General features: G+C 40.4%; 1 protein-coding gene across 1 annotated transcript in view; it reads right to left on the minus strand.

Annotated features, from left to right (window-relative positions):
* Positions 1–471: 471 nt before the first annotated feature.
* The window catches only part of ckd (cracked), a 55,602-nt gene continuing 38,476 nt past the window's right edge, over positions 472–17,597 (minus strand). The window contains exons 2-5 of the mRNA XM_067148407.2: positions 11,847–11,891; positions 11,717–11,760; positions 7,138–7,361; positions 472–1,133 (exon numbers count right to left, since the gene is read on the minus strand). Coding sequence (XP_067004508.1) covers positions 1,046–1,133; positions 7,138–7,361; positions 11,717–11,760; positions 11,847–11,883 — 393 coding nt within the window. The 5' untranslated portion in view covers positions 11,884–11,891 and the 3' untranslated portion in view covers positions 472–1,045. The remainder of the gene's footprint in view (positions 1,134–7,137; positions 7,362–11,716; positions 11,761–11,846; positions 11,892–17,597) is intronic.

A 17,597-nucleotide genomic window follows, 5' to 3' on the forward strand; every position in this document is an offset into this window, starting at 1 on the left:
CTGGTGTCTCAGATACGGCCCCAAAACGAAACGGCAAAGCATGGAATTGCGTTCTCCGGGATCCCCTCGTCGGAAAAAGGTCAGAGCCGAAAAGTCAGGTATCAAACTCACTTGGAAAGGAAAGAGATTTGACGATATTCCTGACATCCAACGAAACGTGACGAGGCTTTTGAACACCACCCCAAAGGAAGCCTCCAGAACATGTATCGCCGTCCTCAGCAGCGCATAGCAAGGTCACTGTCGTGCGTTCTTCATCTATGTTGATAGATTCACCGAACTTTATTGTCACAGGTTGTGTTTGGAAAAATTAAAAAAGAATAGCAATACCTTGAACGGTTCTGGAGATATTTGACGTGGACGTTCTTACTGACTCACTCTATACAGTAATGCATTCATCCGCTGTGTTCCAACAACAGCAAGCCGTGTGGGTAAACTTGGGGTTACAATAACATTTCCTTTATCTTCGTAATAATACTTTATTTATATTGGCACAGAAGAATACATTTCAAAGAAATATATAGTTTAGAACTGAAGAGCCTACTTTATTTATGCACTGATGTCATTTTTCAACATGACAACATAATTTAAAGAGATATATCTAATGAAGAAATAGGAACGCTCACAACATCCAGACATTTTTGTGTAGACATAACTTACACAAATTCTAATTTATAACATCTCTGATCACCGGCATTTTTTCTCTGATTTGATTAAAGATTTCTGCTGTCGGTAATCTACTGCTTTTCTTAGCTCGTGCAAACATTTAAAGTTTCGTTTTTCAGTTACAAATTGTTGATAACATTTTTCATTTTTAGTTAATGTTATCAGAAGTTCGTACCATTTACAGAAAATAAGTTGCAAATCTGACAGTTTCTTGGAACTATATATTCTTGGAATGTGACTTAAAATTGTACTTATTAATGGATTGTGTTCATAAGAATGGCACATGGTTTCCTCGCGCACTGCTAACACTCAACACTCACGCTACCTCCTGTATCGCAAGTAATGTCTCTTGTTAAGGACGGACGCTGGAACACTCAGTACATCAGACGAAGAGCTGATCACGTCGATTGCTGCTGCGCAACTTGGGCTGGGGTGGGTCCGTCACGTACGTCAGTTCATTCAAGTAGTACCTAGGAGGAAGAAAATTCTGCGTGAACTTCACCATACTCAGGCATAACAACAAGGCACAGATTATTTCAAAATAGAACTATGTTCTCTCTACAACGTTCTTCCAGTTTGCAACTAATATCAGAATGGAAATTAATTAATTAATTAATTATTAATGACATATGCCTGTAACAGAGCTGTACTCCAGTTATAAGAGGCATAGGATAGTGTGTTAATACAATAATAAAAATTAGAAAACATATGACAAAGTATTTTAAAAATTGATGTATGTATCAAGGGGATTCTATCTAAGTTTGCAATTACTAGCTACAATTCTATAGGTAAGAATCATCTAATATTTATGTTCAGGCATGGGAATATTCTGACAGATAAGATGCCATGATTATTTCTAAAATAAAGTACTGAAGTTTACAGACAGTTGAAGTTCATTTTGATTATTTGCAAGACTATTGCATACTCCATTAATTAACCAGGAGAGGAGAGGGAAATTCCATGACCGGTTAAATTGTTTATTTATTTTACTAATGATGATTTGCTCTAACACATATGTTACATTTACTATTCGTTATTATCAAGATCTGTGAATGTTTAAATCCAGCTGTTTATTACAACAACGGGTAACCAAGGAGACAACTACTGATCTTCCACAACATTATTGGTAATAATGTTTAATTTGGTTAAAGACGGTAATACAGCAGTACGTTCGGTTCTCGCGCTTCTGAAAGCCCGAGCATTCACCAATGCGACGTCACCACGACGACACGGTACTCGCCTCTCGCTTTGAAACCTCGGTTATATTCAGTTCTGCGGTACCTGTATTAATTACGTTTTGGTGGAAATATTTAATTACCCGTTCAATGGTTGATGTATTTCCTAAGCACTCTGAATATTTATCAAAAATATGGTTAATTGTAACAACGAGCCACAAAGAAGTAACTGGTTAATTCCGTTCAAACAAACGGACAAACCAAGAATATATTTCGAACAATTTGTTCCAGAGGACTATGTACCGGATTTTAAAAATAAGCTACTGATTGTCCCAATCAGGAATATTTATATCGGACACTGCTCTGTCTCTGTAAATAAAGAGGAAAGTGTGGTTATTCTACGACATTCCTCACTGCTGAAACTGTCACGAAATCACGTCTTGATGAAGGAACCACTGTTACAAAAAATCTAGTAGAAAATCTCTTAAAGCACCAGAAAAACGTCCGTTGTTCAATGTCGTGCTCTATATTAGACGCTCATCTGAGTGTTACTTTACATGTTGTTCGAAAAGTCGAAATGACTGAACACAATTTTCTCGTCCTTCTCCTCAAGCTATGAAATATGTTGTAAACAAAGATCCTGAGGGAAATATTATTGAACTAACAGGCGATGTATTCCTAAGGAGTAAAAAGCTTCCCTTAGAAGTGCTAGGGTTCAACTTTTGAAGTAAGAAGAACCCTTAAAAAGGGTTTAACACCTGTGTTGAATTATGCAGATGGGAAAATGGGCAGTCTCCTTCCATTTCAGGAAGAAATTTTTAAGTCCATTTACTCAATTTTGGACTCTTCGGAGATATGAAAAGCGCTGAAGCAAACTATTTTATGACTTCGAGACTGCCTGGAAAGTAGTTGGTTGTTATTTTCGCTCTTAGAATTAACTGCTACCTCTATCTTGTTTAGCCTTAGTTGCTCAGGACAGAAGTCAACCTTCTGCCTCCTCTGATTTCGAAACACATTCGGATTAAACCGAAAAAGAATTCAAACATTTCCGTACCAGTACCAGTGGTTCACTCAGCGTGTTTTCTATCCATTATCTTTCCCCCTGTGGGTAGGGGAGAAGAACATCCACGATGGTGGTGGTTGTTACTGTTTTAGTAACCATCCTTATTGCCCATTATGTTGTTTTTCATCAGATAAAACATGGATAAGTTCAGTAAATACCTGCATGTTAATGGCCCCCGTTTTGAAATTGTTACTTCAGTACTGAACAATCAAAACATGCGTTGCGCTGAATATCTGAAATATATCCATACCAAATTTGAACGCAATTATTTTCGTAGTTACGGCGTGATGGAGCGAGAAAGAAACAGACACCCACTCATTTTAAGCTACTACACGGCTTCCTTGCAAATACAGTAAGAATAAAATGAAATAATTTGTTAATAATTTGAAATAAAACATAGTTCATCACGCGACAGTTCCTTCTGAGAATGTTAGCGCGAAAAGTTTAATTCTGTCCAGCGTTTTAGACGTGATGTCGTTTTAGAAGACGGACAGAGAGACTTAATTTCATTTTTATGTCATATAGACTTTAAAATACTCCTTCTTTAATAGTCTGATGGGCTTGTTATTTTCTAATTCACGGATGAGGATGCGTCTGGCATGGAGTATAAAAGGTGACATGAACTTCTCCACAGAAATTAATAGCACATAGTGTACTAAGTGGTGCCGCACTGGACTATGATTTCAGCAACTTTCGGCCCTGGGAGAATATTCCATTCAATTCTATTGTATACTGGAACAACTTATTTCCTTGTAAATCTCTCTCCAAAAATTGACGCCTAGTCGTGCGACTACGTACATCGGATGTGTTCATTAAAGTAGTCCACCTCTCCACTAAGTGGAAATAATAACGTTAAATGAGCAAAATATATCGTATAATAATAAATGCATCATTTCTCTTTTAAAATGGCAACTTCATCCAGTGCGTGTGCCGTACGAACAGGATGCAGGGGAAAACCTCAAGAAAGTGTGAGAATACTTTTCCACAAGTTGGTCATTCAGTAGTCATTCTATTGTCGTGGCATGCACATTTCTGCTTCTACCTTTCTTAGTCCGTTTATCCTCCACCTCTACCGCCTCAGGGCCAGTGTCCTGGAGCGTGAGACTTTGGGTCGGGAATACAACTGGAGAGGAGATCCAATACCTCGCCCAGGCAGTCTCACCTGCTATGCAGAGCAGGGGCCCTGTGGAGGGATGGGAAGTTTGGAAGGGATGCACAAGGAAGAGGGAAGGAAGCGGCCATAGCCTTTGCTTAGATATCCTCCCGGCATTTGCCTCAACTCAGTTGATCTCCTCAGGCTGAGTGAACCAAGTTCCAGCCCTCGTACGACTTTTCAAATTTCGTGGCAGAGCCGAGAATCGAACCCGAGCTTCCGGGAATGGCAGCTAATCACGCTAAACACTACATCACAGAGGCATACATTATTATTATTATTATTATTATTATTATTATTATTATTATTATTATTATTATTATTATTATTATTATTATTATTATTATTATATGAATGTTGGATATGTCAATGTAAAATACCCTATTGCATAAATATGCCAAATTATAAAAATACTAACAGGATTACACTGAACTCGCAGACTGCGATTTCCAACATCTTGAACATTTGTGACGAAAGTAGGCTTTTGTTTAAATTGTCTTTAGAGTTAAAAGAGCAATCTGAATTAATAGAATTGTCAATCAGTTAGTAGTTTTGTACCTTTCAAACAGAGCGAGTTGGCCGTGCGGTTAGAGGAGTGCAACTCTGTGATTACATTCGGGAGATTTCGTCGCCATAAGACCTATCTGTGTCGGTGCGACGTAAAGCCCCTAGCAAAAAAAAAAAAAAAAAAAAAAAAAAAAAAAAAAAAAAAACATTCGGGAGATAGTGGGGGTCGAATCCCACTGTCGGCAGCCCTGAAGATGATTTTACGTGGTTTCTTATTTTCACACCAGGCGAATGCTGGGACTTTACCTTAATTAAGGCTACGGCCGCTTCCTGTTTACTCTAAGCTCTTACCTATCCCATCGTCGTCATAAGACCTATCTGTGCCAGTGTGACCTAAAGGAAATTGTAGTAATTTTTCAAGTTTCACCATTCCTCACACAATATAAATACTTTCCCTGCGCATCATGCTTATTCGTAACCGTCTCGGCACAGACAATATCCTCGTACAAAAAAAAAAAAAAAAAAAAAAACACTATTAAGCTACAGCCCTGATAGGGATTGGCGTACCAAGCAACCGCTGCTAGGTAAGAAGACCTTCAGCGTACCAGGTGAAGCGTGAAAAGCGCGACGAATAGTCTCGGCCGTCATTCTTGGCTTTCAAGACTAGGGCGGCTCTTCAAATGTTCTCTATTAATGGAACTCAAACCAGCCGACATATTCAGGTTAAAATCCTTGACTTATCCTAAAATCAAACAAGGGTCTTCCGGGCAACACCCCTGTAAGTGGAGGTAGTAGAATATATTGAAGATATCCCGTGCCAGTCGCAAAAGGAAACTATAAAGAGTATCTTAGCTGGCAACCACGAGCCTCCTAGGTGATTTTTCACCTTCCTTGTGCCACCATCTTTACTATCCGACCTTCTTTGGCCAACTCTTATTCTAACCCCGATTAATTAGGTTTGCGACGCCTGTGGACCGATACCTTCATACTTCGAAGTGTCTGACCTCTTGGTCATTTTCTCTCTAATATGTTTTAACAGGGGAGTATGTCTCCTTGGCTGAGTGGTCAGTTTACCAGCCTTCTGTTCAGAAGACCCTGGATGTGATTCAGGGTCGGTGCAGGGATTTTAATTGCATGTTGCGGCTAATTCCTCTGATGCGGGAACTGGCTGTTGGTGCTCGTCTTAATACACTGTTCGTCATCACACCACCAACCACAACGAAAACACGCGTTTAGTGAATATATCCACCCAAGTAAGTTTGGCGTCAGGAAGGGCATCCGGCGGAAAACTAGACCAAAGGGTAATATTAATTATAATAATAATCATCATCATCATTATCATCAACATCAAGTGCCTATCCCAAGAAATAGAAAGAGGCCAGGAAGAAGAATTGGTGATAAGAGAGGACATTGTTCAGTTGTACTTCTTCTTTAATAAAACAGCACGACCATCCACACTTCCGCTACCCCTAGACTTCTGGTCCGTCTCCTTGTATAAGATCCGTATAAGATTGAAGTAAGACATCTAAGAAAATAATAAATGGATGTGAATGTTCGTCAGTTGACTTATTTAAGCATTTCTGCTATAGAAAGAAGTAAAGCGTTTGAATATCTTTTTGAACGTGAGATGGAGAGGATCTCTACACAAGCACTGCGTATACAGCACCAGACACGACTAGCCGACAAGAGACTTTACTTCTCCCCTTACCTGAATTCGTTCCAATTATCCTAGTATAGTTCAGTGGCTCAGTCGCAGTTGTGGCCGGTCGAGTTTCTCTTCAGAGGGGGCAGAGTACAATCTTCGTGAATCGTAAAGATTCCTTAGAGTTTGCCTCGTTCATACAAATAAATTGAGGATAACATGGCAATTAACAAAAGCAAGAACCATGTTTTAGCGTATTCCTCTTCGGCTGCTTCTTGACCTTTTCTCAATGATTTGAGATCAGCACTGCATGTGGGTCAAACTTAGTTTTGCGACCAGATCCCTTACTTGACGCCAGGGATGTGTTCACTTTTGAATGTTTCTGTGGTGGTTGGTTGTGTGGTGTGGTGTGTTGTGTTGTGTTGTGTGGTGTGGTGTGGTGTGTTGTGTTGTGTGGTGTGGTGTGGTGTGTTGTGTGGTGTGGTGTGGTGTGTTGTGTTGTGTTGTGTGAAAATGAAGACGTGCATTGAGATGAACACAAACACTCAGCTTCGAGCAACAGGAATTAACCAGATGCAGCTGAAATCTCCGATTTAAGCGGCAATCGAACGTGAAACGCTCTGAACAAAGGCCACTTCGCTGATCACTCATCCGAGGAGAACAAAAGTAATTTAGCTATGATACAAGTATTTTGACTACAAATGTCAATAGTATATTCATTGCTCACGATCCTTTAAGTCTACCGGTTTTCCCAATTGCTTTTGATCTTAGTTTTGGAATGATTGTTGGCCTATTACTATTCCTAAAATATTAAAAAGAGCTTCAAATTATATCTTTAACCAGTTTTGAACACGACCTTCCCAGGTTCATATGGGGTCGGTGGAGCACAGAGGATCTGATGGGGTCTTAAGAGCGGATGGCAAGTGTAACTCACCATTGAGGGGTCTCCTGGCACTCGAAGTTGTAGTCCCAGTCGCAGATACGGTACTGCTGGTTGAACGAGGTGTCGTTCGCGCAGATGTATGGAATTCGCCGGCCGTCTTCGTCGCACATGTGGAAGATCTGGCAGTGATGCTCCACATCAGCGTAGAAGCCTACCGCTCGGTCGGAGCAGTCAAAGGTGAAGGTGACGTTGGGAAATTCCTCCCATCTCTTAGCCTGCAGGGACGAGGTCAACAAACAATTAAAATACGACTTATAACGGTATCGTTGATAGTTGATAATACTATTAATACTGTAATACTTTAATACTGGTTTTCAAAGAGCAGCTTTGTGAATACCAACTGCAATGGGAATATTTACTAAACAGTCTTGAAAATATATTACTTGTTCCAGTCTTGTATTTGTAAGGTGAACGCTGTTCACAAACATGTGATGTAATACAACATTTCACCTGTAAATTACAAACTCAAATACGTGTTACATATTGCAGAAGATCGCTTAAAGTGAGTTGGATAGATTGTATTGCAAGTGAAGAGATACTGAATGCAGTTGGTGACCGCAAGAAGAGAATTACATTACGCACTTCCACAAACATCCAGAACTTTTTCACTTCCTTTTGAAGGAGGACAGGGGTGGTAAGTAATAACAGTAAGGATAGACCAATGCATGAATGTGGCAAATATATGGCAAAAAGTACATTAAATATGGAGCAGTTATGTAAAAGTTGAAAATGTTAGAGCAGGATAGAGTAGGATGGAGGAACTGTATCAAACCAGTCTATGGATTAATAATCCATAAGAAAACAACGGAAACTTTTTTATTTCAGCTCTTGTGTCTTCACTTTTCGTTCATTTTATAAATAATATTTGACTGACTGGAAAGCGTTTTCAAATTCTCATCATTAACAAGCTGAAACTGAAAAAGACGGCGTGTAAACTATCCGAAGCTGTCAAGTATTATTTACACGTGGTACTGATTTTCGTATGTTGAAATATCAACAATGAAGCATGCATGAGATAAAGGATAAGTTCTTATTCCTGGCCTTTTTCCAGTTATGTGGGGTTGGCACTTTGTATTGGATCAGTTTAGTTTTACGTTCAGTGCCTTTCCCGACTTCAAGCTAACATTGCAGTAGCGGTGGTGGTTTCTAGTGCGAGATGTTGTGTGTAGATGAAGATGTGCACAAACACCTAGTCCCAGAAACAGGGGAATTACCTATACGCAATTAAAATCCCTGACTCTGCCGTGAATTGAACCCGGGGGTCTGTGAATCAAAGACCAGTACGCTGACCGTTCATCCAAGGAGCCGGACAAGATAACAAAGAACAATAACGGATATAACGATATTTACAACGGGGTGAAACCAAGTTCAGACAATACTTGGACTATAACAACGCTCAAGTACAAGCACATCACTAATGCAACGTATATACGTAACTACACTACCGCTCATTAAGTGCAATACACCTAATAATTTACATGATATTGCTAGTAAATCCTGTATAAAAACCACTAGTTATGGTGAATAAGTGAAAGAACAGTAAAACATTTGTAAAAATGTCTGATTTACGTGTCAGTTGGAATGTTATGCAAAACATATAGTGTTTGCGCCTAGAAAACCCGCTGTGTGATAAAATTTCAACATAGAACTCTGACCTGAAAGGTTCAGTAGGCCTACTGCATGTGCTCCTCTCCTCAACATTGTCACGATCATGTGTTGTAGACATAAGCAATAGCAAACTGAACTGGTATGGTTATTTTTACCTAGCTGAAGGCTGAAAGCACATTAAATACACCTCTGTTGCTCGTTGTAGTTATTTGAAATTCAAGGTGTTCATCAAGCATTCAAAATATGCAGCACTTTGTTCACTGCGCTTCAGTCTGTTAGTGACACTTCCAAGGAATGTCTCATTAGAATGGCTCCAAAAGCGGAGATATCCACAGACAACTGTAACGAAATTATACCACTCAGAGAAGCAGGTTTATTAGTCTGTCAAACTGTGAAACAATTTGGCGGTTATATAGGGAGAGTACAATACACCCTCCACCACCAGAAGACAATAAGGCTTACGACGGACAGGATCGTACAAGAACTACCAGTAATTATAATTTAATCACAATTACTAGTAAAGGTAGATTCAAAACTGCGCCACAAATACGCGCAAACTTAGTAGAAATTAAGTACATCATATCTGATGCAAAGGACACTCAAGCTTTCTTGAAAGGACGCGTAGCAGCCAGGAAACCCTTTCTGAAGCCGATAAAAAGGAACCGAAGACTCGGATGGGCTAGGAAACGCCGTAATAGGTCATCAGAAGATAGGAAGGAAGTCCTATTAACAGATGAATTTAAATTCTAATTCTTTGATACCGGAAGGATAATGTTAGTTCGACTATATGAATGAGAAAGGGTGGCCTAGCAGTGAACAGTCCAACATGTCGGGGTTCAATTATGGTTTGAGGATGTTTTTTCGGTTGTAGAGTTGAAGAAAATGTTAGACTAATACTACGTATGGACCAGAAGTCATACCACAACTTACTTCAGTGTCTTTGCACCTAATGGGGAAAGAGTTTACCTAGCAACAGGAAAATGATCGGAAACAGCGGTCAGTGTATTGTACAAAGCAGTGAGATGGCTGACGGACGTATCCGGGGAATTCATACATCAAGCAAGGAACAGTTCTTTAACGTTGGTAACGATGTGTAGAACCGAAATACCAACAAGAACCGCACGCCTCCAGTTTGCGAGATAATCATTCAACCCAACGGAAGAAATCGAAGAAATTCGAAGAATTCGAAATGTATTTTTTCTGTATGTACTGAATATACTTTGACTGTATTTTTGTTAAATAAATGTATTTTCGTGTTCATATTTGAAATGCCAGATAAATGTTATATGGCGTATTGAAAATAACATATATTACCCCTGTGCTCTCCTACACTTCCACACTTCTTATCATCAAATCATTAAATATTGAGTCCGCCAATGTCACCTTTGTCTGCCAAGTTTTATCTCCTCCACCATCACCACAGCGGGCTTATTCCTACAATTTCATCCATCGAGTTAATTCCTTACTTAGCCTTTTTCTCCTCACCTCAATTAACCTCCTGCCACTCTTTATATCTACCTGTACCAGCAATCATTCTCGCTATGTTAGGTCTGTTATTTCCATGTTATGAATGAGATATCCTGAGTATACTCTGCTTCCACTCCCATACAGCTAAGTCGGCCTGAAAGTGAACTCGTGTCCTCGCGCTGCTCTTTGCTATGGATGTGAGCTACATGTAACCACATATCAGCCCTCATTTTCTTTCTTTCCTTCTTTCTTTCGTTCTTAATAAGTTTAAACTCCAGGGTTGGTTTCTTCCACGGACTGAGAGAGGGATCCCACCTCTACTGCCTCAAGGGCAGTGTCCTGGAAGCGTGATACTTTGGGTCGGGTGAATACAACTGGGCAGGAGGACCAATACCTCACCCAGGCGTCCTCACCTGCTATGCAGAACAGGGGGGGAATGTTAAGATTGGAAGGGATAGACAGGAAAGACGGGAGGAAGCTACCGTGGCCTTTAGTTGGGTAGCATCACGGCATTTGCCTGGAGGATAAGTGGGAGACCACGGAAAACCACTTAGAGGCTGGCTGAGGTGGGTAACGAACCCCCTTCCCCCCTTCTACTCAGTTGACCTCCCGAGGCTGAGTGGACCCCGTTCCAGCCCTCGTAGTACTTTTCAAATTTCGTGGCAGATCCGGGGGCGCCAGCTAATCACACAAACCACTACACCACTGAGGCGGACATCAGCCCTCCTGCCATTCTTAAATCTTTATCAGTGCCGGGAATCTCGAACCCGGCCCACTGAGGACGACAGCTAATAGTGATAACTGTTGCGCTACTGAGGCGGACGAAGTCGGCCTGGAAACAGACAAATGTAAAGGTAGTTTACTGTAATGTTGTAGAAATAAGTAAATTCAGAACAATTTGTGCGTGAAATTCGTGAGGATGATGGATTATTATCATCATCATCAATATCAAGAACTAAAATCAAGGCTAGCCTAGGAAGAGAATGTTATAAAACCCCTCGTTCGGAACACCTATACCTGCCCGTAGTCAGTAATTGTAAACCCCTGAAATATTTCAGTTGCCTGGTATATTATGAATAGGGGCTGCCTGGCCGAGGCGGTAAAGGCGTGCTCGGTTCGCCTGGAAGGACGTGGGTTCGAATCCCCGTCAGGAAGTCGTAAAATTTAAGAGACGATGTTTCCACTTCCGGAGGTGCATATGGCCCTGAGGTTCACTCATCCTACACCAAAAATGAGTATCAGGTTAATTCCTGGGGGCAAAGGCGGCCGAGCGTAGAGCTAAACACTCTACCCCATCACGTGCCGCGGTTAACAATGGTGGAAGCCTTTACCTTCCACTCCTCCAAGGGCCTTCATGGCCTGTACGGAGGTGTCTTTGTCTTTGTCTTTGGTATATTATGAGCACGAAACACAGTCTGAAACCAGTTAAAATGTATTCTTGTTCCTCATTTATGGAAAGAAAAAATGATCACCAACATCATGTGTTATTACTCACTCTGTGCAGGACGGGTAGTGGCACACAGCACACATAGGCGAGCGCTGGAATCAAAGAGAAGAATAGTAAATATCAGCAAACATATGAACACAACTATTCTGAAATACAGGTACTATTTATAGGAACTCACCTGCTAGCAGGAAGCCGACAATAACGTGACGTAACATGTTGAGATCTGGAACAAGAAAACACACATCGTAAGTCTTTACTGCTGAAACCTTGTATGAGGAAGATTAAATAAGTTGTATTCTCATTTCTGTAATCATGCGTTAATAATTTATATGTGTATGTTCGGAGGCTTTAATGTCACATCGGATGGGAATCCAAAATATGAACAACGAGATTGTTAAATTTTAAGAGTTCCTTCACTAATTTGAATTTTAGCTCATAAATTAAAATCACATTTAATATTAAATTATAGTTTAATTGTGGATGAATGTCCAATGTACAAAATTGTAAGCTATCAAAACGACCTGTGAAAATCGACAGCCTATTTCCAGTCACTCGACCGGGTCAGGAATGGAATGAATGAAGCCTCATCAGCGGCGAGGATAGTAATTGTGCTCCTCTGGGAGAATGCTTAATGAATGCAGATGAAATGAAATGATATTCGAGAGCGTTTCTTGAAAGAATTATTACAGGGAAAACCGGAATACCCGGAAAAAACCTGTCCCGCCTCCGCTTTGTCCAGCACAAATCTCACATGGAGTGACCGCAATTTGAACCACGGAACCCAGCGGTGAGAGGCCGGCGCGCTGCCGCCTGAGCCACGGAGGCTCTATCAGAACCACCCATTCCTGCTTTTTGAATTCAAGTTTCGAAAGAAGCTAATTTGTGATCTTACGTGATCGACTTCACTTCGAAGTTTCACCATAAGAATGGTATTGAAAATTAGTCCTAATGAAAAGGCATGGCGCATAGAGCAAATATTTTCAAGAAAGTGTACCTTTGCGTGGGAAATACAATTTACACTTACTCTCTTAATATACGAACATGAAATGCTTTCACTTCGGTTAGATTTATTAGTGAAAGTATTACTTATTAGGCAGGAATTCCAAATGCACTGCTTCCGTCTAATATGACAAAGTAAACACTATAACATGAACAGCCCACCTACATCTCACAGAATTTAAGCAACGCTGCGAAAGGCAAGAAGCGGTATCACTTTCGATTGTATGCTCAAGGATAAGATCCTGTTTGATACATCCACACTTGGTCTCTATTGTAACATAGATTCACAATGTAGAGTTTAAATACATTCAGCGGTGAATGGCAAGACTTTTGGCAAGCTGAATTTCAACATCCTCTGGGACGAAGAGAAGTAGGGAACGGACGAAGAACTGAGAATCTTATTTAAATAACACATATGTGACGACATAAATCAAGAACAAGATAATTAATTAGTTGGGATATGCCAAACCAATGGAAGAGGAAAAAGGAGTGAAGGAAATATTTGAAGAAAGAGAGGATGGCCAAGGAACAAAAGCTTATCGGAATGGAAGAAGAGGAAGGAGGGAGTAACAAGATGGAGGCCGAAAGATTAAAACAGAGAAGGATAATCAAGGAGGCTAAGGTTTTTCAAGGACTGCGGTGCCAATGACTAATTAATATACATTTACAGTAATTCCTTCCCTTCCCCTATATTTATTTGTACTTATTTCAGCGAGTAAATAGTCAACGCGACTTCTTATGACGGCACTTACACTAAGATGTATACTTAATGAGTTATAATTAGGTCTAATTATCTCTAGATTTCGTGGTAGAGGTTCTCTACTTTTTATTTCCACTCAGCTTCGTTCTCGTGTAACACCGTGACCTGAGACAGAGCGTGCAGCCATCCTCCTTATCAGACTGTGACACTATAACGCACATAAAAAACACCGACTTCCTGAGGACGGAATCACTTTACAATGTCGAGTAGAATAAAATATCGTAACCGGGAATTATTATTTGAAGGAAACAGTTTAGTGGTTGGCTCTATGGTGTCGGTCGTGTATCAGTAGCTCGTGGGTTCGAACTAGAACTCGACAGTCCTAAGAATGTTCTTGCAAGTTTCCCAATTTATATCCCTAACTGTATTCACAGCTTCCATCAACATTGGGCACAAAGAATAAGTAAAAGGGACATGGTTTCAACGGAATTCCTCAACTATATCCAAACGGACGATAGACACTCCAGTGTCTCGGAAGAACCGGTCAGTTCCTACTTCACTGCAGTTGCGCATGGAGTGGTACATTTCCTATTCATGAGATATTCTGCCTGATATTCTGGTATTAGGCATATGAGAGACATGATCGTAGAACATGAGACGGTTCCCGCTCATACAGCTTTGTCAAATTTAGAGTACAACTCAGGATATTTGGCCTGAGCTGATATTCGCTCACAGAATTTTGACTGGGCACAGTAGCCTATCTTTCGTAACAATGTACTCCCTCTTTTTCTCTATCCTTTCTATCATCCGTGGTGAGTGATGATCAAGCGCTTAACGGTATATAGCAGCTTCAGGACATACTGCCGTGATGTAGCCCTAGCATTTGTTCTGACTGAGATCGACTAGGACTGATGAGTGGATTTACGGAGGTGAAAAGCTGTTTCGATGTATTTGGTTCGATATTTCTCTGTTGTTTTATTACTGTTATTATTATTGTTATTATTGTTACGGGATTTCCGTGCTTTAAAGAGGTGTAAGACGGTGCCTGGGTGAATGGATGGACAGAGAAAAGATCAAAGTCTAAGTTGAAACACTAAATATGAAATGTTATTTTATTTTGAACGATGAAGTCGACAGCTCTGATAACAACGATGACTTGAAGTCAAAAATCAGGTAAAATGGAGAAGATTATCAATAAAATAGTTTACAAATGAATGAGAATGATTGCTCTGAAGGTACATAACTACAAAAAGCATATTAGCTCCACTCACTTACAGCATACAGTACTTTGAGCTTCAAGCATTAATACAATCCAGCCTCTTCGAGGCACCAATTTCTTATCAGAATTCACACTAGGTGAACTTCAAAATCTGTCTTTATTGTCATTTCAACTCGATATTTAAGTAATTAGAATTTAACTGGAGCAATAAGTGCCCATTCTAAATGGCTTAAGGTTTAGGACGATCGGCCATAAACAAAATGCTAGGAGTCGAAACACTTGCACTCCTTTTGTAATACACTAAAAATCCTACAGCGACTTATGGCTCGAAGTTATAGCGGGGTGACTAGATGGCGACATATTAAGTACCAAAATAGTTTAGAAGAATTTAGAGGTTTAGATGGATGGGAATTAATAGAGGGTGAATTCTCTTTATTCTCTAAGTTACATATTTCCCAGCAGCGATTGAACAAAGTCTTCAGACTTGCCTGAAAATTTACACTTAAAAGGCGATATTAACCTTTAGAATTTTACATTAAGAAGAAGTTTGAAATCTTCCCCTAACGTTGTTGGGTAATCCGACGACGGCAAGCCTTCCCCTGCCGCCTACTATGCCGTACACACACTTAGACCGGAGCAATGAAGATGACAATACGTTCCTAAAGCGCCCAGCTTTCATAGGAACTCAGGGGGAAGATTCCCCAACTCTCTTGAACTAGGCAGAATGCCTGTATACACCCCTAATTTTAATTGGCTACAAAAAAGTTATACGAAACTGTCTGACTGGTTCATAACCTAAGGAAGAAGGAAGCCGTAGTAGTGCTGACAACCTCAGCAAATAAAAGAACAATTTACAAACACTTAAGCTTTACCAACTCAGACAATAGCAGATTCCTTAAAGAAATGAATTGTCCGTCCTCCCATCAAAGGGGGCATATAGGCCGATAGTAGAGACATCTGAAGATTAAAGGTACAAGTATCTCCAGATACGTAGTTCAGGGTTCACAGCACAGATGGCCTTCTAGAAGGCGAGCAGTTCAAATGGACGGAGAAGTTGTACCTCCGGTAATTATTATTATTATTATTATTATTATTATTATTATTATTATTATTATTATTATTATTATTATTATTATTATTATTATTGTCCTACTCCCTAGATGAATGGTCAACGTTGAGGTCCCGGGTTTGATTTCCAGCAAGGTCGGGGATTTTAATCGCGCCTCATTAATTTTTCTGGCTCGGGGACTGGTTGTTTATGTTTGTCTGCTCTTCAAATTCAGACAACACACCATACTACGAACCAAAACAGAGACATGCAATACTAATTACATCCCTCTACATGGGGTTGGCGTCAGGAAGAGCATCCGGACGCAAAACAGGGCCAAATCTACATGCCAGACACAGTTCGAGCCCGCGTCCCCACAGGTGTGGTAAAGTCGGTATTATTATTATTATTATTATTATTATTATTATTATTATTATTACGATTATTATAGATGTTAAAACCAACAAATAAGGTAAATGAAGCCGTCATTATGATAGAGTTTTGCTCACAAAGTGGATGCTGTAAGTCTAGATGTAAAAGGGGCACCGCACACTATGTCATGTAGTCGGTGTCAACTGAATGATGTGTAGGTAAGGTCGCGGGTCCTGGAGAGCTGTTGACCTCTAAAACCCACCGGAGAGTCACGACAGTACTACGGTATAGTTAGTGAATACAAAATACATATCACGTTGTTTCCTTTCTAAGTCAAAAAGTGCATAAATTAAGTACCGGTTCTAGGAAATTAAGTCCTTGGCATTTCAGACTCACCACTTGCTACTGGATTTGACAGACACTTTAGTGGTTAACCTGAAGGTCTTTGTATCTAGCATGTGGTCATCTTCAGGGTATCTGCAATTTATCGTGCTAAAATATATTCCGACCTGCGTTTCACCCACTAACGGCCTGTACCTAACACTTCCTTACATTTCGAAATATATATATCGTATGGCTTTACAAGTACACAAACAAATCTAATATCAAATGGAAATGTCCAAATTTGACAACCAATCTAGAGCACTCGGAGTCACTTGGTGTAGAAGCCTCAGATTACCGTTAAATGCTCGAAGTGGGCACTCCTTAACAATGTGTTCCATTGTCTGCTCCTCCGCTCCACAGTCGCAGTCAGCAGACGAACGGAAACCCCATTTCTTCAACATGTAGCCACACCTCCCTTGACCCGTCCTAATTCGGTTCAGCTTCGACCAGGTTTGACGCGGCACTTGGAATCCTTCAACCTTCTTTGTTGGATCTTGAACCAAGTGAGCGTTGTTGGGTGGATGTTCATGCCAACGTTGCCCCCACTCAGAGGTCATATCGAAAGAACTGATACTTTTAAAATCAGTCCAGGGTGGTTTGCGTGATTTCAGACGAGTTGTTGGTGGGTGTTGTAGGGCATCGTACAAGGGAGAGTTCTTATGAGAAGAGATCTTCTTGAGCAAGTTTACCCTAGCTGCTTTCCTCCTTAGATCTGACGGGGCAATATTAGCTAAGACAGGTAACCACTGAATGGGAGTAGATCTGACAGTACCAGTGATAACTCTCATGGCTTCATTAAGCTGTACATCAATCTTTGTTGTGTGAATGCTGTTTTGCCATACAGGAGCACAGTATTCACCAGCAGAATACACAAGAGCGAGTGCAGCACTGCGTAGGGTATTGGCGTCCGCACCCCAGCTACTTCCGGCAATCTTGCGGAGTAGATTCATTCTCGAGCCTAGTTTCTTAGATAATGTGATGCACTGTTGTTTGAATGTCAAGGACCGATCCAGAGTGATTCCTAGATGTTTGGGATTTCGAAATATGACAAGCTAACAAGCTTCTAGTTTTACGTGGTCACAACCATGGGGCCTATAGGGACGTGATGCACTGTATACATGTATGTGTGTATGTTTGTTTGTTTGTTTGCTTGTTTGTTTGTATGTTTGTTTAGTCCTCAGCCCGAACGTGAGTTTGATCCTCAACA

The sequence above is a fragment of the Anabrus simplex genome, chromosome 5 (genome assembly GCF_040414725.1).
Source record: "Anabrus simplex isolate iqAnaSimp1 chromosome 5, ASM4041472v1, whole genome shotgun sequence".
Taxonomy (NCBI): Eukaryota; Metazoa; Arthropoda; class Insecta; order Orthoptera; family Tettigoniidae; genus Anabrus; species Anabrus simplex.